Source organism: Somniosus microcephalus, chromosome 25 (genome assembly GCF_052327205.1).
Source record: "Somniosus microcephalus isolate GS21.2 chromosome 25, FLI_Smic_1.0, whole genome shotgun sequence".
Classification (NCBI taxonomy): domain Eukaryota; kingdom Metazoa; phylum Chordata; class Chondrichthyes; order Squaliformes; family Somniosidae; genus Somniosus; species Somniosus microcephalus.
This window is the reverse complement of record NC_141011.1, coordinates 56,658,644-56,681,492: the sequence shown is the minus strand read 5'-3', so window position 1 is coordinate 56,681,492 and position 22,849 is coordinate 56,658,644. Positions and strand designations below refer to the sequence as shown.

General features: G+C 45.8%; 1 protein-coding gene across 10 annotated transcripts in view; it reads left to right on the top strand.

Moving 5' to 3' along the window:
- rap1gapa (RAP1 GTPase activating protein a) overlaps positions 1 to 20,719 on the top strand; it is a 226,769-nt gene extending 206,050 nt beyond the window's left edge. For 8 of the 10 annotated variants that reach the window (XM_085967527.1, XM_085967528.1, XM_085967531.1 and 5 more), the window contains 3 exons: positions 122 to 233; positions 3,048 to 3,151; positions 20,269 to 20,719. In XM_085967527.1, the coding sequence (XP_085823653.1) occupies positions 122 to 233; positions 3,048 to 3,151; positions 20,269 to 20,379 (327 nt within the window). In that variant the 3' untranslated portion in view covers positions 20,380 to 20,719. Of the gene's footprint in view, positions 1 to 121; positions 234 to 3,047; positions 3,152 to 13,832; positions 13,875 to 19,045; positions 19,122 to 20,268 lie in introns of all 10 variants that reach the window. The other 2 variants (XR_015073588.1, XM_085967530.1) reach the window with 2 other exon arrangements.
- Positions 20,720 to 22,849: the final 2,130 nt, after the last annotated feature.

The following is a 22,849-nucleotide window of genomic DNA, read 5'->3' as shown; positions in this document are numbered from 1 at the left end:
AATTTCTCCTTATGTTGCTCCATGTCATTTTTTTGCCTTATAACACTCCTGTGAAGCGCCTTGGGACGCTTTACTACGTTAAAGGCGCTATATAAATACATGTTGTTGTTGTTGTAAACAGGACAGCCTTTCTTCTGCGGGCACGCCTCACAAGAGGGATTCCTTCACCTACAGCACGTGGCTGGATGATAGCATGAGCACAACCAGCGCTCTCAGCGGTGGAAGCTCGACAGGTATGTTTGCACAGTTTAATACTCTCTGTACATTTATACAAATACGTCAAACTATCAACCACACGTTGTGTGCCATTCATATTCTTTCCATTGGCACCATTTACAACTCACCCTATTAACTGTCCAATGTCTGATGAGATGACCTGTAGCATTTTATGCCTCTTTGCAGCATTTTAAAGTCTATCAATGAGCCATTACAACCATTGACTGTCTCTTTGTAAAAATAGTTAGCAAGTCTAAACTTGTGTTTTCCATTTCCTCTGATTGTTCTCCTGCCCAATGAAATGTCTTTCTCTTTCAGATGCCAGGCATTTTCTAAGTCTCTTTTTTTTTTTCTCCAGAATATTCATTCAGAATTTTCTTTTTAATCAATATGTTTACATACTTTGGGCTAGAAATTGGTTTCCGGCTGTTTTCGGGCCCAAAGTAGACGACGCATCCGGCCTGAGGCTCATCCGAAATTGGGCCTTGGGCTGTGGACACCAGTCGCCGATTGGCTCCCCATCAGCTTTGGCTCACTGTGGACACCAGTCGCCGATTGGCTCCCCATCAGCTTTGGCTCGCTGTGATCCCAGCAGTGGCCCTCGAGCGGGGCAAGGGAGGAGAATGGGAGGGGGAACGAGCATGGGCCGGCAGCGGCCTTCAGGTGGGTGGTTGACCAGGAGGAGCAGGAGTGCTGACCAATTTCTGAGAGGGGGTCCTTAAACTGGTGTTAGGCCTCTTGCCTATGCTAATGAGGGGCCTAACACCGGTTTTAAGGTGGGCAGCAGGGTCACCTGAATATTACCCGAGTCGCAGTGCAGTCAGACGTCCCTGGGGAGGGGACACAGCCTGAAAAACTGGTCCGAGGTCAAGTTCTCCTTCAGTGTCCTGATCAAATCAGAGGTTTAGAGCATGGATTTAATAATGAAACAAAAAATGTAATTGATGAGCGGAACTATTTGTTGACTCCAGCTTGAATCCAATGGATGACGTGTCACTCTCCGGAAGGAGTGAGACGGCGTGTAACGTCTGGTGGTTCAATACAGTGACCGAGACAATCCTCTCCCGACCCAGTTTTCTGCCGCCCTCCCTGATTTAAGTTAGGGTGCAGTTCATCAAGAGCCAAGCACCTTTCTAGACCTCACCCAAGTGGCATTCTGGTCAATGAGTGTTGCCAGGCTAATTGACCACATAGGACATCAGGGGTGCTGAGGGCAATTGTGTGCCCTCATCCACTGTCCCAGCTGTTGAGCAGCTCACTTAACACAAAGCAAGGATCAAATCTGGGACCTTGCTTGGCTGTGCCGCTCAGTACTGTTTACCAACTGTAAAATTACATTTAGCAACAGAGACACACTTGAGACGTCTGACTGGTTCCTCCAGAACAGCAGGAAAGTACAACAGAAATGCGGAGCATCCATTCCAGGCACCCTAAATAGAACCTTGAATCTCTTGAATATGCCTTGGGCTAAGGGGGCCACAGCATTGGTTTCAAGGACCTGTGACTTTGGTCTTGCCATGATAGATGTTCTAAACCCCCTGGATGCTACCCCCAGTCTCATGCTGCAGCTGGGTGAGCCAGTAACTACCTGCTCATAAGTAAGGGAACATTTCTCTCTCTCCATTACCGCCCACCCAATGGCTCAATTGCACCCAAGATCATTGCATCCATCCTCCTCTTGCCTAGAGTAAACAGGAGACCCTTTAAGTTCAGATCTATGAACTGCTATCAATGCTAATTGTGGTTGCACGGTGTGATTGCTGTCACTGTCCACTTCTGCCAGCGAAGCTCATACACGACCGTGCTCACAATGTTCCAACCTCTAACCAACCTTCCTTCAATGCATGTTTAAACTCTGAAAAAAGGGTTTGCTTAAAAAAAATAATCTAGTTACACAAACCACGACACAGGCAGCACTCTGCAATAAAGGTTTGGTAAACTCTCGGCCCAGTTTTCTGGGAAATTTTGGCCGCGCTGTTTCTGGCGAGGCAGGGACGCGGTAGTGGGGGAATCCTGGAAATCCCTGGGCCGATATTAACCGTAGGACATCTGTCATTTTTTAAATTCCGTTTCCGGCCCAGTAGCCGGCAGATTGACAGGCGTGAAGCTCCTTCTGTTCTTCCCAACAATACCCCGAATTGTGCATCAGTGTGAATGTTCCCATGTCCCACACCAGCCCTCTTTGCTGGCTCTCTGAGTAAGACTGTGGATTGGGGGCAGTTTTGTGCTGGGTGGCCTTGGCCAGTGGGAACCGGATTGATGTGCTGTAAACCCATCACGGGTGGCCGTGCCTTCTGTTGCCTGGGCCCCAAGCTCTGGAATTCCCTGCCTAAACCTCTCCGCCTCGCTACCTCTCTTTCCTCCTTTAAGACGCTCCTTAAAGCCTACCTCTGTGGCCAAGCCTTTGGTTACCTGCCCTAATTTATCTTTATGTGGATTGGTGCCAAATTTTTTGTCTTAAAATGCTCGAGAGAGAGAGAGAGACGAGACTTTCACCTCCTTTGTTTTAAGACATTCATGTCCGTGACTGTTGTCATCACTGCAACCTCTGGCAAACAGCTGCTAAATAACCATGAAAATTACAGATGTTCACATCTAACTAGCTTTTTAAAAAACAATCCAAGAGAAAAGTTACAATAAAATAGTCTCGCAGACATAATTTCCTCATCAGAACAAGCCTCCAGTTTGCAGGCTTCAAACACTAACCCTAGTGTCAGGTTTCAGAGCCCCTTAAAGAACTTCCAGGCCTAAATGTTCTTTTTCTTTGCCTGACGGCCTTGTATCTCTCTTGCGCACACACACTACTCTTGCCAATTCTTTGATGTGTGCAGGTGGCCCGCGTCCCCTTCTGCTTGATGCGAACAGAGCTGGAGACTTACCCAGGCCGGAGATCAAAATTAAACTCGAGAAGCCGGAGCAGCAGAGATACAGTCAGGTAAGACGGGGCCGCGTGTGTTTGCATTTCTGGCGCGTTTATCATTTAATTCTCAAATGTTTACATTCTCCCAACTCTTTCCAGTCTGCGCATGTACAGTTTGTGCTGCTTGCTGTGTCAATCTTGGTCTGTTCAACATTGATTTTCCGTAAAGGCTTTAATTTTATTTTGGTAATTCTGCAGCTTGCAATGATCTTCGCCTCGGTTAATTAGTTACAGAGCACCCTTTGGACCCAATCTTCTTTTGTCTGTCAGTCTGGCCAGCTGCCGGGCAGGAAACGGAATGAAAGATGATGGAGGTCCTGCCGTTAAATTCAGCAAAACCTCCGCGTCCCGGCACTTCTGGATTTACCCCGCCCTCTCCCCCCCAAATAGCTGTGGTAAGAGTTTAACCAAACCTTTAACACACATTCCCACTTCACACTAATGCCTTTGTTACCTCAAGACTTGACTATTCCAACGCACTCCTGGCTGGCCTCCCACATTCCACCCTACGCAAACTTGAGGTGATCCAAAACTCTGCTGCCCGTGTCCTAACTCGCACCAAGTCCCGTTCGCCCATCACCCGCTGTGCTCGCTGACCTACATTGGCTCCCGGTTAAGCAACGCCTCGATTTCAAAATTCTCATCCTTGTTTTCAAATCCCTCCATGGCCTCGCCCCTCCCTATCTCTGTAATCTCCTTCAGCCCCACAACCCCCCCCCCCCCCCCCCCGAGATATCTGCGCTCCTCTAATTCTGTCCTCCTGAGCATCCCTGATTATAATCGCTCCACCATTGGCGGCCGTGCCTTCTGTTGCCTGGGCCCTAAGCTCTGGAATTCCCTCCCTAAACCCCTCTCTCCTCCTTTAAGATGCTCCTTAAAACCTACCTCTTTGACCAAGCTTTTGGTCACCTGTCCTAATTTATCTTTGTGGATCGGTGTCAAATTTTTTGTCTTAAAATACTCCTGTGAAACGCCTTGGGATGTTTTACTACGTTAAAGGCGCTATATAAATACAAGTTGTTGTTGTAGCGAACACAGGAAAAAGGGCATCTAATTAAGATAATTTCAGGTATCAATATCCTATTTACATTGTACTGAATATTGCAAATTGTAAGGAAACATTTGCTGGGCTAGGGAGAATGAGCAGGGGGAGTGGGACTAATCGGAGAGCTCTTTCAAAGAGCTGGCACAGGCACGATGGGCTGACTGGCCTCCTGCTGTGCTGTATCATTCAATGAACAGCTTCAAATAGAAGGAGCTAAGTTTATCTTGGCACCTGTTACTCTGGAATGCCCCTCTTTACATTGTACATGCTCGATTCTGGAATACATTTCAACGCAGAAACAGCTTCTCGTGTGATCGCTGGAGCTTTGGCTGATTTCTGTTCTTCCCCCTTTCCTGAGCTTTGTAGCACACTTGGGGAGATCAGGTAACCCAGCACAAACCAGTAAACAAAACTAGAACCCTCCAGTCAGTAACACAGTGGAGAGAGCTTCCATCAGCTGAGCACCAATACAAAAGCAAAATACTGCGGATGCTGGAAATCTGAAATAAAAACAGAAAATGCTGGAAATACTCAGCAGGTCAGGCAGCATCTGTGGAGAGAGAAACAGAGTTAACGTTTCATAGTCATAACGGCACAGAAGGAGGCCATTCGGCCCATCGAGTCCGTGCCGACTCTCTGTGGAGCGATCCAGTCAGTCCCATTCCCCCGCTCTATCCCCGTAGCCCTGCAAGTTTATTTCCCTCAAGTGCCTATCCAGTCTCCTTGAAAACATCGAGTGTCTCCGCTTCCACCACTTCCGTCGGCAGCGAGTTCCAGGTCCTCGCCACTCGCTGGGTAAAAAAGTTTTTCCTCACATTTCCCCGTTTCAGGTCAGTGACCTTCCATCAGAACTGGACAAAGTTAGAAATGTAAGGTGTTGAGGAAGTTTGGATAATTAGACTGCTGAATAATTGCTGGCACTTCATTGAATTACATGTATGAATTCAACCTCAGTTGTGTACTAATCTGTACTAAAGCGAAACCTAAGGATTATGTCTTCTTATCCTCTACTGTCACTTATCGGTCCTAAAGAATAGGTCACAGTTGTGAAGCGCTTATTGTATATTTTCACTAGAAATAACTGCAGTCATTTCTAGTTTCACATTTGTTGGCCTGATTAAGTTATCTTGCACTCGGGCATACGAGTCCATGCAAGCTTAAGAACTGTTTGTACTGAATGCAGGGAGTAAGATATAGAAGGGCTGCTATTCCTGTGTTTATTACACAATCTAGTGTCATTAACGAAGAATTTTAATTGTAATGTGTTGACTAGTTCATTCTGACCATTCTTGATGGATGTTAGGAACATATTGGGCTAGAAATGACCTCCAGAGTATGCCCCGCCCCGCGAAACCTTTAGGAGTCTACGTCCTGGCACCCAGGCTGCGAGGAGTCCTGGGCCTGTAGGCGGACGTCAGCATAAAGGCCCGCGGGTCCCAGCGACGCAGGCGTACGTCAGTGTAAAGGCCCGTGGGTCCCAGCGGCGCAGGCGGACGTCAGTGTAAAGGCCCGCGGGTCCCAGCGACACAGGCGTACGTCAGTGTAAAGGCCCGCGGGTCCCAGCGACACCGGCGTACGTCAGTGTAAAGGCCCACGGGTCCCAGCGACACAGGCGTACGTCAGTGTAAAGGCTCACGGGTCCCAGCGACACAGGCGGTTCGGAAGCATCCCTGGCAATCACACAGGATTCCATTGCAATCATTTACAAAGGGAATCCCCTAATAATTATACAATTTACAGAATTCTAATAATTATAAATGTACTGAATTTCAATTTTATTCATAAGTCCCTTCATTGCACCAACCTCAATAAAAAATAATTTTTTGATAAATAATTTTAAACATCTTAATTCAGGCCAATATTTGCAAATGTTGGTTTTTAAATGTTTAATTTGAGGTTTATAAAATACCCATCTGCTGATGAAAGCAGGACCTATGCTTTGTGGGCAGTTGTTGGGCAAATAGCCCACCTCTGCACCAGCAATACTGAGTTTTCAGGCGGTTCGGATGATCTGTCACGGCGTACCTTGACAGATCGCAAGTTCCGGTTTTTACCGGAACTTCCGGGGCATTTCAGATGGATTACGACGGCGTAGCTTCACGGAGCCCGCAATTTCAGCCCCATTGGAGGAATTCATGCTGCGAATTCAGTGTTTTTCTGTCTGCTCAGAACTGTTAGCATATTTGGTCAGATCTGTCCATACATGCCTGTTGGAATATTCAAATTCTGCTTATTATCTGGAGTCCCAACAACTTGCATCAACTCCTGGCTGGCCTCCCACATTCTACCCTACGTAAATTTGAGGTCATCCAAAACTCGGCTGCCCGTGTCCTAACTCGCACCAAGTCCCGTTCACCCATCACTCGCTGGCTCCCGGTTAAGCAACATCTCGATTTCAAAATTCTCATCCTTGTTTTGAAATCCCTCCATGGCCTCGCCCCTTCCTATCTCTGTAATCTCCTTCAGCCCCACAACCCCCCTCCAACTACAGTGTGTACCATCTACAAGATGCACTGCAGCAACTCCCAAACCCGCGACCTCTTCCACCTAGGACACGGGCAGCAGGCACATGGGAACACCACCACCTCCAAGTTCCCCTTCAAGTCACACACCATCCTGGCTTAGAAGTATATCGCTGATACTTTATCGTCACTGGGTCAGGAGCTCTCTCCCTAACAGCACTGTGGGAGTACCTCCGCCACACGGACTGCAGTGGTTCAAGAAGGCAGCTCACCACCACCTTCTCGAGGGCAATTTGGGATGGGCAATAAATGCTGGCCTTGCCAGTGACGCCCACATCCCATAAACTAATAAACCCATCCCCCGAGATATCTGCGCTCCTCTAATTCTGCCCTCGAGGATCCCTGATTATAATCGCTCCACCATTGGCGGCCGTGCCTTCAGCTGCCTGGGCCCTAAGCTCTGGAATTCCCTCCCTAAACCTCTCCGCCTCGTTACCTCTCTTTCTTCATTTAATACGTTCCTTAAAACCGACCTCTTTGACCAAGCTTTTGGTCACCTGCCCTAATATCTCGTGTGACTCAATGTCAAATTTATTGTCTTATAACCCTTCTGTGAAGCGCCTTGGGCCATTTTACTATGTTAAAGGTGCTATATGAATACAAGTTGTTGTTGTTGACTTGTAACCCACTTACCCAAGTCCAGAGAGCTCAGGCACAGATAACCGAACCCAAGCTGTAGGGAGCTCAACTGTGCGTAAAGGTACGGCTGGAGCTGAACCAGCTGAACCTGTGCAGCTTACGAGTCCACAACTTTGGTAAGCTTCCCGCTGTTTATCCAGCCTGGTCCACTCTACCAGTTAGGCATTGGTTTGCAGGGTTATCTGGAGTTGAGTGGGAAGAATCCCAGCTACTGTTTCAGGTTACATTGGTGATCCAGGCTGGCCGGTCAATTAGCGACGGTGCCCTGGAGTTGCCAAGCTCAGATACCAGGGTAGAGTCTGGCACGGACAGCTGACTTGGTTCCAAAGTTCCACTGCCAAGTTCATCACCTTGGGGGGGGACCTCAACTCCCGAGACCCTGCTTATCTCCCCCTCTCCTCCAAGGATGATGGTCATTAGTTGGTTATTAGAAAAGTGCAGGTTTGAGCCTTTGCTGGATGGACAGCAGATGTCAGGAACTCCTCCCAAGCAGCATGGTGAACAGCACAGCTCATTGCAAAACATGTGATCACATTGCCACAATCCATCGGACCACACCACTGACTTTTGGACATCCTGCAAAAACGATTTCTTTAGGTGAGTCTCAGATTCTTTGGAGGCGACTCAGTGACCTTACAGTGTCAGCATCAAAATGGGGCTGCCATTGGCGTTGTGTTGCTACATTTTCTTGGCATCTTTGAAATATATTATGCATCATTTTCTTCTTCCTCCTTTCCTGCAGCTGAAAATCATTGCTGCTTGTAATCATTCATAAAAACATTACTGTTCACAGTCACTGGGATCAACTGTGGACAGTTGCTAGCCTGGAGTTTTTCACCATAAACCTCTTACATCATTTTCAGTTGTGCTACAGTCTTCGAATGCTTTAGAATGGATGTTAACTATTGTGTTTTTAAACATCATTCCACACATACAAAATATCTCGATTACATGTAACCAACAACAACTTGTATTTGTATAGCGCCTTTAACGTAGTAAAATGTCCCAGGGCGCCTCACAGGAGTATTAAAGACAAAAAATTTGACACCGAGCCACATAAGGATAAATTAGGGCAGGTGGCCAAAAGATTGGTCAAAGAGGTCGGTTTTAAGGAGCATCTTAAAGGAGGAGAGAGAGGTAGCGAGGCTGAAAGGTTTAGGCAGGGAATTCCAGAGCTTAGGACCCAGGCAACAGAAGGCACAGCCAATGGCTGAGCGATTATAATCGGGGATGCTCAAGAGGGCAGAATTAGAGGAGTGCAGATATCTTGGGGAGGGGGGTGGGGGGCTGGAGGAGATTACAGAAATAGGGAGGGGCGGGGCCGTGGAGGGATTTGAAAACAAGAATGAGAATTTTGAAATCGAGGCGTTGCTCAACCGGGAGCCAATGTCGCTCAGCGAGCACAGGGGGTGATGGGCGAACGGGTCTTGGTGCGAGTTAGGACACGGGCAGCCGGGTATTGGATGACCTCAAGTTTACGTAGGGTAGAATGTGGGAGGCCAGCCAGGAGTGCGTTGGAATAGTCAAGTCTAGAGGTAACAAAGGCATGGATGAGGGTTTCAGCAGTGGATGAGCTGAGGCAAGGGCGGAGATGGGCGATGTTACAGAGGTGGGAGTATGCTGCGGATATGTGGTTGGAAGCTCATTTCAGGGTCAAATATGATACCAAGGTTGCGAAGTGTGGTTCAGCCTCAGACAGATGTTAAGGAGAGGGATGGAGTTTGTGGCAGGGTCCGAAAACAATGGCTTCGGTCTTCCCAATATTTAATTGGAGAAAATTTCTGCTCATCCAGAATTGGATGTTGGACAAGCAGTCAGACAATTTAGAGACCGTGGAGGGGTCGAGAGAAGTGGTGGTGAGGTAGAGCTGGGTGTCGTCAGCGTACACGTGGAAACTGACGCTGTGTTTTCGCCAAGAGGCAACATGTAGATGAGAAATTGGAGGGGGCCAAGAATAGATCCTTGGGGGACACTAGAGGTAATGATACGGGAGCAGGAAGAGAAGCCATTGCAGGTGATTCTCTGGCTACGATTAGATAGATAAGAATGGAACCAGGCGAGTGCAGTCCCACGCAGCTGGACGACGGTGGAGAGGCGTTGGAGAAGGATGGAGTGGTCAACCGTGTCAAAGGCTGCAGACAAGGGGTTTAAACTAACTTGGCAGGGGGATGGGATACAGAGGGGAGCTGAAATAGGGGGTGATGTGCTGCCAATTATAGAGAAAAAAACAAGTCAGCTTGGTAGACAGGGCAAACATATAAGGGCAAGGCTGGATGGCATCTATTTTAATGCAAGGAGTCTTGCAAATAAGGTGGATGAACTGAAGGTGTTGATAAACACATGGGAATATGATATTGTTGCTATCACGGACACATGGTTGAGGGAGGGGCAAGACTGGCAGCTCAATATTCCGGGGTACAGAATCTTCAGGCGAGACAGAGGGGGAGGTATAAGAGGAGGGGGTGTCGCAATATTAATTAAGGAGTCAATTACTGCAGTAAGGAGGGATGATATATTAGCAGGTTCCTCTAATGAGGCCATATGGGTGGAGCTTAAAAACAAAAAGGGGGCAAGCACTTTGCTGGGAGTGTACTATAGGCCTCCAAACAGTCAGGGGGAGATAGAGGAACAGATATGTAGGCAAATCTCAGGGAAATGTGCAAATAATAGGGTAATAATAATGGGGGATTTCAACTTCCCCAATATTAACTGGGATAGTCAGAGTGTGAAAGGCTCAGAGGGTGTAGAATTCTTAAAGTGCATCCAGGAGAGCTTTTTGAACCAGCATGTAGAAAGTCCTACAAGAGAGGGGGCGGTACTGGACCTAATTCTAGGGAATGTGGCTGGCCAAGTGGAAAAAGTGCTAGTAGGTGAGCACTTTGGTGACAGTGACCATAATATGGTAAGATTTAAGGTGGTCATGGAAAAGGACATGGATGGGCCGGAAATAAAGGTTCTAAATTGGGGGAAGGCCGATTTTAATAGGATAAGGCAGGATCTGGCCAAAATGGACTGGGATCAGCTACTTGTAGGAAAATCAGCATCGGAGCAATGGGAGGCTTTCAGAAGGGAGATTGAGATCATACAATGGCAACATGTTCCCGTAAAGGTCAAGGGTGGTTCCAAAAACCACAGGGAACCTTGGATGTCAGGGGATATACGAGAATGGATTAGGAAAAAAAGGAGGGCTTTTGGCAGATACAAAAGGCTAAAGACGGAGGAAGCCCTAGAGGAGTACAAAAAGTGCAGGGGGATACTTAAAAAAGAAATTAGGAGATCAAGGAGGGGCCATGAAATAACACTGGCGAGCAAAATAAAGGAAAATCCTAAGATGTTTTATAAGTATATTAAGGGTAAGAGGATAACTAGGGAAAAAATAGGGCCCATTAGGGACAAAAGTGGCAATCTGTGTGTGGAGCCGGAAGATGTAGGAGGGGTTCTAAATGAATTTTTTGCATCTGTTTTCACTATGGAGAAGGACGATGTAGACATAGAAATAGGGCGGGGGGGACTGTGATATGCTCGAACATATTAACATCGAGAGGGAGGAGGTATTGGCGGTTTTAGCTGGCCTAAAAATGGATAAATCCCCAGGCCCGGATGAAATGTATCCCAGGCTGCTGTGTGAGACAAAGGAAGAGATTGCGGGGGCTCTAACACATATATTCAGGGCCTCTCTGGCCACAGGGGATGTGCCAGAGGACTGGAGAACCGCTAATGTAGTACCATTATTCAAGAAGGGAAGTAGGGAAAAACCGGGGAACTACAGGCCAGTGAGCCTAACATCAGTGGTAGGAAAATTATTGGAAAAAATTCTGAGGGACAAAATTTGTCTCCACTTGGAGAGGCAAGGATTAATCAGGGATAGTCAACATGGCTTTGTCAAGGGAAGATCATGTCTGACTAATTTGATTGAATTTTTTGAGGGGGTGACTAGGTGTGTGGATGAGGGTAACGCAGTGGATGTGGTATACATGGATTTCAGTAAGGCCTTCGATAAAGTCCCGCACAGGAGACTGGTCAAGAAGGTAAGAGCCCATGGAATCCAGGGTGCCTTGGCACATTGGATACAAAACTGGCTTAGTGGCAGAGGGTGATGGTCGAAGGTTGTTTTTGTGACTGGAAGCCTGTGGCCAGTGGGGTACCACAGGGATCGGTGCTGGGTCCCTTGCTGTTTGTGGTCTACATTAATGACTTGGATATGAATGTAAAAGGTATGATCAGTAAGTTCGCGGATGATACAAAAATTGGTAGGGTGGTAAATAGCGAGGAGGGTAGCCTCAGTCTGCAGGACGATATAGATGGGTTGGTCAGATGGGCGGAACAGTGGCAAATGGAATTTAACCCGGAAAAGAGCGAGGTGATGCACTTTGGGGGGACTAACAAGGCAAGGGAATACGCAATGAATGGTAAGACCCTAGGCAAGACGGAGGGTCAGAGGGATCTGGGTGTGCAAGTACACAGATCCCTGAAGGCGGCGGAACAGGTGGATAAGGTGGTAAAAAAGGCATATGGGATACTTGCCTTCATTAGCCGAGGCATTGAATATAAGAGCAAGGAGGTTATGATGGAGCTGTATAAAACACTGGTTAGGCCACAGCTGGAATACTGTGTGCAGTTCTGGTCGCCACACTGCAGGAAGGATGTGATCGCGTTGGAGAGGGTGCAGAGGAGGTTCACCAGGATGTTACTAGGGCTGGAGCGCTTCAGCTATGAAGAGAGACTGGGCAGATTGGGTTTGTTTTCCTTGGAGCAGAGGAGGCTGAGGGGGGACATGATTGAGGTGTACAAAATTATGAGGGGCATAGATAGGATGGATGCTGAGGAGCTTTTCCCTTAGTAGAGGGGTCAATAACTAGGGGGCATAGATTCAAGGTAAAGGGCAGGAGGTTTAGAGGGGATTTGAGAAAGAACTTTTTCACCCAGAGGGTGGTTGGAGTCTGGAACTCACTGCCTGAAAGGGTTGTGGAGGCAGAAACCCTCACAACATTTAAGAAGCATTTGGATGAGCACTTGAAATGCCATAGCATACAAGGCTACGGGCCAAATGCTGGAATATGGGATTAGATTAGACAGGGCTTGATGGCCGGCACGGACACGATGGGCCGAAGGGCCTCTATCCGTGCTGTATTACTCTATGACTCAGGAGGGATAGGTTACCTTTGTCACAGTCACAAAAGACGTCATTTGTGACTTTGATGAGAGCTATTTCGGTACTGTGGTAAGGGCAGAAACCTGATTGGAGGAATTCAAACATGGAATTGCAGGAAAGATGGGCACGGATTTGGGAGGTGACAACACGTTCAATGACTTGAGAGGAAAGGGAAGTCAACACAGCTGAATATGGTGGTGTTACAGTGAGGAGCAAATTAGTGAAGCAGTGTCCTACTGTTGTATTGGCGGATGATTGAACAGTGAATGAGGCTGTCGGCCAACTTAAATAACGAGGGAAAATTGGTTTGACCCAATGTTGCTGAGGTAAGGAAGGTTGCTGTAATGGGGAAGGTGTGGTCGAACTAAAGATGATTGGATGGGGAATGAGGCAAGCCGAAGGATTGGAAAATTGCCTCAAAAATGCAGAAGAATGGAGCACAAAACAATACCAGTGGAGACATACCAGAACTAAAAGCTGTGGGAGAACCGCTTAATATGATTGAATGGGGGGAAAAAATGCAGCACAGTTCAAATAAATTTGTAACAAAAAACTGGGAAAAGCTGAACGGAGCTAGTAAATAAAGGGATAATGGGATGAAAGGCTGGCGATGCAGTACCTCGTACAATGAGCTCATCTCAGAAAATGGCGAGCCTGCTGCTTGTGATTTTGTGCCGGTCAATGGCCGTTGCATCAAACGGGTTACCGTGACATGTGGGCACGCGCAACATTCACCCTCATTTGTAAAAAGGAAAGATACAATTAGAGATAGCAGGATGCCAGCGTAGATAATGAGCGTTAAACAGTTTTTAACAAGTCATTTTGTTTTGTGCTTTTAATCATGTTGCACCAGGCAGAAAGCAAAATCACATCAGAATCAAAGAATATTAAGTTAAATCCAAGTACAATAATAAGGAAAAGGCACTCCTGTGAGAGGGATAGCAAACACATGACATTACTAAACACACACACATATATTTACACAAAGCACCAACAGTGCATCAACAACTATTCAAATCATTTTAAAATAAAGGGTAATTCCATCTATTGAAGCCATTGGCTTGCAGACCATAATCACATCGTGCTGCTGTTTTCAATCTATTTTACTTTTCAACCATTAGCCTGTTGTTACTGATCCCTGCGGTTATTCAAATGCATTTTCTGGTGTATCAATGTTAAGTTTTATCTGCGTGCAGGCTGACGCTTTGCAGCCCATATTTAGCTCTTGTACACCCGCGTATTGCAAATGTTTGATCAATTTTAATAATCTTAGGAATTGAAATGAAAGGCTGTTCCTTAGACTAAAATTAGATGTGTTTTAATGTAACTTTTTTGCAGCAAGATCTGGAGAAATAAATGTTGAAGCAGTTTAACAAGAAGGTAAGTTTGGAACTGGAATAAATTTAGTTTATAAAATTCTGCAGCTCTATAAACTAACGTCTAATTAAGTTGGTATTTTTGTATTTGCTTGCTTTTGTCTGTCTAAGTGCTTTGTGCTGTCTGCTTTCAACAGGGGTTAGTCCGTCTGTCAGTCGCACATCAGATCTTGGCAACTGTACCAGCTGCATGATGGCAAATGAACTGAATGAGACCATGGTCACATTTCAGTAAACTGTGAGGGTGACCAGGGAGCATGGGTTGGTGAATCAGACTTCCCTGTGTGTGTGGTTTCCCTGCTGGGTGTGGCGCATCACAATCGCCCCTGTAGTTCCACTGGTGCTGGCACAACACCTCTCTCCTCTCCGTCCCCCCCCGCCGGGACCCAGTTAGGCAAAGAGTCATAGAGTTTTACAGCACAGAAAGAGGCCCTTCGGCCCATCGTGTCTGCGCCGCCCATCCATCCCTGTCCAGTCTAATCCCATTTTCCAGCATTTGGTCCATAGCCTTGTATGCAATGGCATTTCAAGTGCTCATCCAAATGCTTCTTGAAAGTTGTGAGGGTTCCTGCCTCTACCACCCTTCCAGGCATTGAGTTCCACATTCCAACCACCCTCTGGGTGAAAAAGTTCCTCCTCAAATCCCCTCTAAATCTCCTGCCCCTTACCCTGAATCTATGCCCCCTTGTTATTGACCCCCCTACTAAGGGGAAAAGTTCCTCTTTATCTACCCTATCTATGCCCCTCATCATTTTGTACACCTCAATCAGGTCCCCCCTCAGCCTTCTCTGCTCCAAGGAAAACAACCCCAGCCTGTCCAGTCTCTCTTCATAGCTGAGGCGCTCCATCCCAGGTAACATCCTGGTGAATCTTCTCTGCACCCTCTCCAAAGCAATCACATCCTTCCTATAGTGAGGCGACCAGAACTGCACACAGTACTCCAGCTGTGGCCTCACCAGCGTTTTGTACAGCTCCATCATAACCTCCCTGCTCTTATATTCTATGCCTCGGCTAATGAAGGCAAGTATCCCATATGCCTTTTTAACCACCTTATCTACCTGTTCCGCTGCCTTCAGGGATCTATGTACATGTACACCAAGTTCCCTCTGACCCTCTGTACTTCCTAGGGTCCTACCACTCATTGTGTATTCCCTTGCCTTATTTGTCCGTCCAAAATGCATCACCTCGCACTTTTCAGGGTTAAATTCCATTTGCCACTTTTCCGCCCATCTGACCAACCTGTTTATATCGTCCTGTAGCCTGAGGCTTTCCTCCTCGCAATTTACCACCCCACCAATTTTCGTGTCATCTGCGAACTTACTGATCATACCTTTTACATTCTCATCCAAATCATTTATGTAGATCACAAACAACAAGGGACCCAGCACCGATCCCTGAGGTACCCCACTGGACACAGGCTTCCAGTCACAAAAGCAACCTTCGACCATCACCCTCTGCCTCCTGCCACTCAGCCAGTTTAGGATCCAACGCGCCAAGGCACCCTGGATCCCATGGGCTCTTACCTTCTTGACCAGTCTCCTATGCGGGACTTTGTCAAAAGCTTTACTGAAGTCCATGTAAACCACATCCACAGCATTTCCCTCATCCACCCCCCTAGTCACCCCCTCGAAAAATTCAATCAGATTTGTCAGACATGATTTACCCTTGACAAAGCCATGCTGACTATCCCCGATTAATCCTTGCCTCTCCAAGTGGAGACTAATTTTGTCCCTCAGAATTTTTTCCAATAATTTCCCTACCACAGATGTTAGGTTCACTGGCCTGTAATTCCCTGGTTTATCCCTGCTACCCTTCTTGTATAATGGTACTACATTAGCTGTTCTCCAGTCCTCTGGTACATCCCCTGTGGCCAGAGAGGTTCTGAAAATTTGTGTCAGAGCCCCTGCAATCTCCTCCTTTGCCTCCCACAGCAGCCTGGGATACATCTCGTCCGGGCCTGGGGATTTATCCACTTTTTGGCCTGCTAAAACCGCTAGCACCTCCTCCCTCTCGATGCTAATATGTTCAAGATCACAAGAAATTTCCGTAACACATTGAGAAGTAATTGAATCCGATGGCCCAGGTCATAATGAGATGCATGGTCCCCAAAGGGTTAACTCTAAGTTCACATAGAAAAGTAACCACCTTTCGGGGGACATTATCTCAGACAATAATTACAATACAGTAGGTGTTGTGTAATTGTGTAATTTATATTTCCCCAAGAGCACTGAATAATAAAAGGGAACATTATAAAATATTCAGATCTATCAACGATTCCTTATTTATTAAAGAGACAGAATTGCTAATATATATTGAATAATTAAAATTTACAATGATTTTTTTGACATCAATAAAATAATTATGGCCAATCACAGTTTGATTTAATCCTGAAGTTCCAAATGTTTGGGCCTCTTTCACTGAGGTTTCATAATAAGAGGCCATGGGGTAGAAATTGGTTTACATTACGACTGTGTTTTGGGCATAAAACAGGCGAAACATTGACGAATTTAGCAGTGGGATGGCCTGCGCCTGCATTCAGGCTGCTGCTGAATTCACCTGGCCCAAATCTCGGCCTCCTGAGCGGCCCCTTGCGTATGTTCAGTCGGGGCCTGTAAGGACCCCTCTGATGAGCAGAGCTGCTGCCGCCAATGAAAGGTGTTTAGTTTTCATTTAAAGTGGGGGTGGGGGGGAATCCTGTGGAGACCAGAGGAGCAAGAGTGCCGCACTACCGTCGACTCCTCCATCCTCGCGATCGTCTCTCCCTCTCCCCGGACTCCAGAGTCACTGCGGTTGCGCTCTCCAACGCCCCCTCCTCCTCATTAGTTTCTACCCTGAGATTTTGAATAACTCTGGGAAGCTCTTCTGTGCATTGACTGATTAGAATGCAGGTCAGGGCTGAACCCCAAAAAGCCCCTTCAGCAACTTTATATATCGAGTACCTTAGTCGGTCATGTAACTGATGCTAACCTGGAGCAAGTCCTTACGACTGGAATTGTCTAAATTCACTTACAAGAGGTAACTTTATTCACTTCTAATGTTTTCTTATATATTAAAGAAAAATTCCCCTCCTAAAAACACCGACTGGTCCTGCAGCTCAGATCCATGGCTGACGGTCGTCCTCCAGTCCTGTTTCTAACTGGCCCTGCTGGGTGTGTGAGCCCAGACTGCAAGTGTCGGGCTGGACAGCCGAGCCCACTCTTATTCTCACCCAATGTCCTCACACATTCAACACTCACTGCCTTAGGAGCAAAAGCCCTCCTCTCAAGGCCAGGGAGACGGGGACCCCCACTATCGCCCTACTTGAGATCAGCTACTTCAGCATAGGCCCCATAAAACCTGGGGCTGTCTTGGCTCAGCTCCACCCTGTGCAGTTTACCTACCTCCCGAGATTGTTGATAGGGTACAGTAGCATAGTGATTGTTACTGGACTAGTAATCCAGAGGCCTGGACATGAGTTCAGGCAGTTGGGGAATTTAAGTTCAATTAACTAAATAAATCTAGAATAAAAAGCTGGTATCAGTAATGGTGACCATGAAACTACTGGATTGTGGTAAAAACCCATCTGGTTCACAGGAAATCTGCTGCTCTTACCTGGTCTGGCCTATATGTGACTCCAGACCCACAGCAATGAGCTTGACTCTTAACTGTCCTCTGAACTGGCCTAGCAAGCCACTCGGTTGTATAAGGCGGCTCAACACCACCTTCTCGAGGGCAATTAGGGATGGGCAATAAATGCTGGTCTCGCCCATATCCTATGAATGAATAAAAAAAAACTACCCCAGTGGGAGAGCTAGCTGGGAAATGACTGAAGCAGGCACCACGCATGAGCTAAATTAACGGGACACTGCTTTCACAGTGTTTGGCAAACTTATTTGTTAACGCAAACAGTGTTGATGCAATAGTATGTGGCTTGTGCGGGATATCACTACGGTAGAAATGATGGCACTCCGCTGTCTCCCCAAAGAGAACAAGGTTGGCCAACGAGCTGCCCATCTAACGTCAGTGCAAGAACTAGCAATTGCCTAGAGTGCTTCAGCAATTGTGTTATTATATCTGTGCATTAACTCTCGCTCTTTCACCCGCACGCTCTCTCAATGCTCTCGTTCAGTTCCCCATCGATGTTGTCAGTACAGTGAAACCTGTATAAATGGACACTCCCAAAAAATGGCCCCTCATTGACGGACACAAATAACCTACCTGGTAAAATATACAGGAGGCATTCTGAAACCACAGCACTCAAAAATGACAAACTCTGGACCGCCTTCAATGCACTGAGCCCGTTTACAACTTAAAACACAAGACACACAGGTCAGCGTGTTTTGTGAAAGGAACGGCTTTCATGGAATAAGGAGCCCCTTGCCCAGAGTGCCCAGCAGAGAAACGGCACTATCTCTGCGATTGAATGCTTGCACAGCTCGATCCCAGGGAGAGAGCGGTCTCTGTCGCTGCGGATGCAGAACTCCACAATTTTACTGAAGGTTTTTATAGTCCATACAATGACCATTTTGAAAATAAGGAGATCTGCAAAAAAAGACAGCTGATGCCAGTCCCGAAGGTGTCAATTTACAGGTTTCACTGAACTTGCTATTGTTATTTAAAGGTCTCCTGATAAGAGACACTCACATTTTAAAAGGCTAACAAGTTACTGTGACAATTATTATGAAATAGCCAGTGTATCGATCATCAGAAACAAACGAGGCAAAAATCATGTATTATTCTGTCTTAAGTTTTGATTTAGCGATTGTCTCTTTGAAACTCAGTTATTATGCAAGGAGTTTCACAGCCAGTTGGAGTAAGGCTTGCCTCAATACAATGTCCGAAGGTTTGTTTTTGTGGTAAGAGATTTGCGAAGCGGACCAGCGCACAATTGGCAGGTGTGTGTGGCCTTGGTTCAGTTTGTATTTGGCTGTCAGTTCCCATTTGTTTGAGGTATCAGATATTCCAAATACTCTTTTTACCAGTTCATGAAAAAATTGTGTTTCTGGTCGAGTGCGCAGTTGGAAAATCTCATGAGACTGTTTGAAAATCTTAGACATTATGGGTCAAAACTCCTGAAAAAGTGAAATACTGTATAAATGTTTTTTTTAAAAAAGCTTAGATTTTCTCCTAGGGTTGTGATTCTTCTATAAATGTTACCAACTATGGAGTTAGGTAAATATATAACTATTTTAACAGTTAGACTATTCATAGGAACCTGAACAGGCCATTCAGCCCCTCAAACGTGCACGGGGCAGTGTTATCAGGAGTAAAGGTAATATACGTCTTATTCTGTACTGTACACGGGGACACGAGCCTGTTCCGCCATTCAATTAGAGCATGGCTGATCTGTACCTCAACTGTATTTACCACCTTTGATCCATATCCCTCGATATCCTTCCCTACTAAAAAATCTGTCCATCCCACTCTGGAAAATTTCAATTGACCCCCAGCATCCACAGCCTTTTGCGGGAAGAGAATTCCAGGTTTCCACCATTGTGTGAAAAAGTGCTCCTGATTTCACCCTAAACGGCCTGGTTCTATTGTTAAGATTGTGTCTCCTTGTTCTGGTATCGCCTACCTAAGGAAATAGTTTCTCTGTATCTACCCTATCGAATCCTTTTATCATTTTTAACACTTCAATTAGATCAACCTTCTAAACTTGGGAATATTGTGTATCTGGACCCCCAAATCCCTTTGCTCCTCCACAGTTCTTAGTCTCTTGCTGTTAAGAAAATATATTGATTTGTCTACTTGGATCCCAGTGGATGACCTCACACTTCCCCACATTGGATTCCATCTGCTACACTTCTGCCCGTCACTTAGTAAGTTGTGTAGATGGGACCAGGCAGTTGCAGATTAGTGTCATCAGCAAACTTGGATACACAACTCTCTAATCCTTCATAAATATGGTGAAAAGCTGAAGCCTCAGTACAGATCCCTGGGGAACATCACTTATCACGCCCGGCCAATCAGAGAATGTTCTCTTTATCCCTACTCCCCATCTCCCAACCAATTATTAACCTGCATGTTCATTATTTATTTGATAAAATTGCTTTGTATTTTAAACTTTAAATGGGATCTGCTCTGCTGTGATGCAATTACTAAACAGGGTTTGTTGTTGATTTACTCATGCGTGATACCAAAAGGCAAGATTAGAGACACTGAAAAGGTTTGGGGGAGTTGGGACTCACCCAAGAGAGTGATCTAAGAAAGAAGAGTCAAAATATTCTAGGGTAAGATTATTAAAAAGACCCAAAACATAACATAACCACAGGAATGATGATCAGGAATTTGTTTTCAAAGAAACTTCCCAATGTGCCTCCGGTCTTCACAGCCTATATTCAGCTGGTCTATTATTGGGCTTGTATTAACTTGAATCGATCACACTGGGAGTAATCATCATGTTTCTGATTTCATAGAATTACCAAAAGAGACACAAGCTGATGGAGCTGAGGAGAACCCGAATGTTTGCCACTAATGAAGATGAGGCCTTACTCTCTAAAGGAAACCAGCAGAAACCAGGGTTGTAAAAATGAACAGAGTTTATTCAGAACTTAGAAATATATTCTCAAACTGCATTGCACTTTGATTGATGGAGATTTCTGTGTAGAAACTGTTTGTGATTGTCTATTTCTTGTGTATTGGTGTTAATATTGTCATTGGATATCGTCTAAAAGCACAAATGGTGAAGTTAGTGAAGCACTGTCAAAACCTTGAAAACACTGCATTAGCTGCTATTTATGGAGATTGTCACTGTGTTTTGGTGATCATCACTAAAGCTAGCTAAATATCATTACTGCTGAATGGGGACATTGTAAATATGCTTTTGTAAATAATGCAAATTAAAAATCTTAAATGTTACAATCAAAATCATCCAACTTGTTTCTCTTTTTTTAAACTCTGTCCCCTAGAGGTATGAGCTGTACATACTGGGGCTGAGAAGACTAGTCTCCGATACTGCCCTTCACCTCCGGAGAGTCAGGTCACCATGTTAAAACCATGTCATAAAGGTGTGGGAGACACTTACTTAAATTAATGATGCTTCCTTCAAGCCCACCACCGAGAGCAGAGATACATCCCCCTACAGTGAGGCCTTTAGGATGGGTGGTCCCTATCCAATTACAGGCTGAGCCGCTTGTTGCAGGAAGTTTTCTTTTCACTGTCGATCAAAGGTTTTCTGGAAACTATTCAGGTTCTTTTCATCCAACTAATCAAGTTCAACTGCCAGGCACAATCATTTCATGCCTTGGGTCATGATCCGGCAACTGGAGAGATTGTTGCTGCTCCTTTAGAGTACATCACCTACTGCTTTTTTACTTAATTTGAGGAATCCAGTAAGCGCCCATAGTACAAGACACAATGAAGGCTGAAAAGAGAAGGAAGACAGACCAGATAAATCAAGGAGTGACTCAGTGACACTAAAATGTGAGATTGAGTCCTCCATCAGCTTCTAAACTCATGTGCGATCTCACAGGGCCTGCTGATGAAAGAAGTCTAATATCTGAACACTAACATCTGTCAAGCTATTATTTAAATGTATACCAAGTGTCCTGCTCAAGGTCACTCTGGGAGACTTCAATAGCCATATCTGTGCAGTGATTTTTGATCACTTGGGGTGAACCGCAAAGCACCGTAGAGTGTCCACGCCTGGGCCATCCGTAGCAGGTTACTAGTAACTCGAGGGTCATGTGCTCAAATCCCACCAGGGCAAGTTGTGAAGTTAAATTCAACGAATCTAGTAATTTGTGGGTGTGACAGTGAACATTGCTGATCTTTCTGGTCCACTCAAGTCCTTTAGGAAGGTCTGGCCTACGTGTGACTCGAGTCCATGCTGCATGATTGACTCAATGTCCTTTGAAATGGCTTAGAAGCCACTCAGTTGTAGAAATAATCATCCTCGAAAGCTCACCACCTGCTGCGGGTGGGGTGGGTATATTGTGAAGCACAAGGCATCGCAGTTATGTGAGACAGGCTGGGTGGACCAGTGGGTCTTTACCTGTCCGTCATTGTTCAGGATAACTAGGGGTTTACCAGCATCGGCCATATCCCGAGAACAAATTTTAAAAAGTTAATGAAACCAGCTGTTTCAACTTTCAGCTGTTGAACTTTTACGTTTTAATAAACCCGATTCACAGATTACAGCCAAAGCTTCACAGCCTGACAGTGATTATTATTGAGTTTTTCCAAAGACTAGGAATACCGATCATTTCCATTAAGCAGGTTACAGTAACAAGGGTTGTCTGTTAAACCCCGGCCAATGCTAGATGACCAGATATTGTATGTGAGGTTGCACTCGAGTTCAGGGCTCGCTTTGGTCCTTGGTACTGAGCACGAGGGTGCGGCTTGACAATCCGAGCAGATCTGCAACTCTAATCTTGATGAAGGAGAGAAGTGAGCCAAGGAAGGAGAGAAGTGAGCCAAGGATGGATTCTATCAGGAGGCGGTTCCGGACAACACTTTGGCACGGGCCCAGTGGGCGTGTCTGCTGGAGGGGGCCGGGAGGCCGTTCTAAACACTTTTCAATCGTATCTTACAAGTTCACACAGGGTGAATGCTCTCCGCCTCCTCGCAGAAGCTACACTCTTTACCACGAGAGGTAACACACTGCTTCAGTGTTTGTATTTCTTGGCTGTCTGCCCAATGTCAACAGACATACTAAGGATGAATGTAAATGTGAGTTTGTGATATTCCAACAGCTCAATACTCAGACCGACTGCCTCAAAGCATTTTCAAAGCTCAAGATAAAATTTAAGCCGTAAGTTAACTTCATAGTTACAGCAATGATTAGATTCCAAACATATCAAAACATTTGCCTAAAAGGTCAGAAAAGTTCACCGAACTCCCTCAAAGTCTATGAAAATATAGTTTGCGGTTTCCTTTGTCCTGATTGGTTCAGTGCCTGAAGTGTGTGTTTTCTGTTTTCTAAATGGTTATTGCCCAATCATATTCTCACAAAAGAATTGCATTTTACCATTTAAAAAATCCCCTTTGTGAATTTAC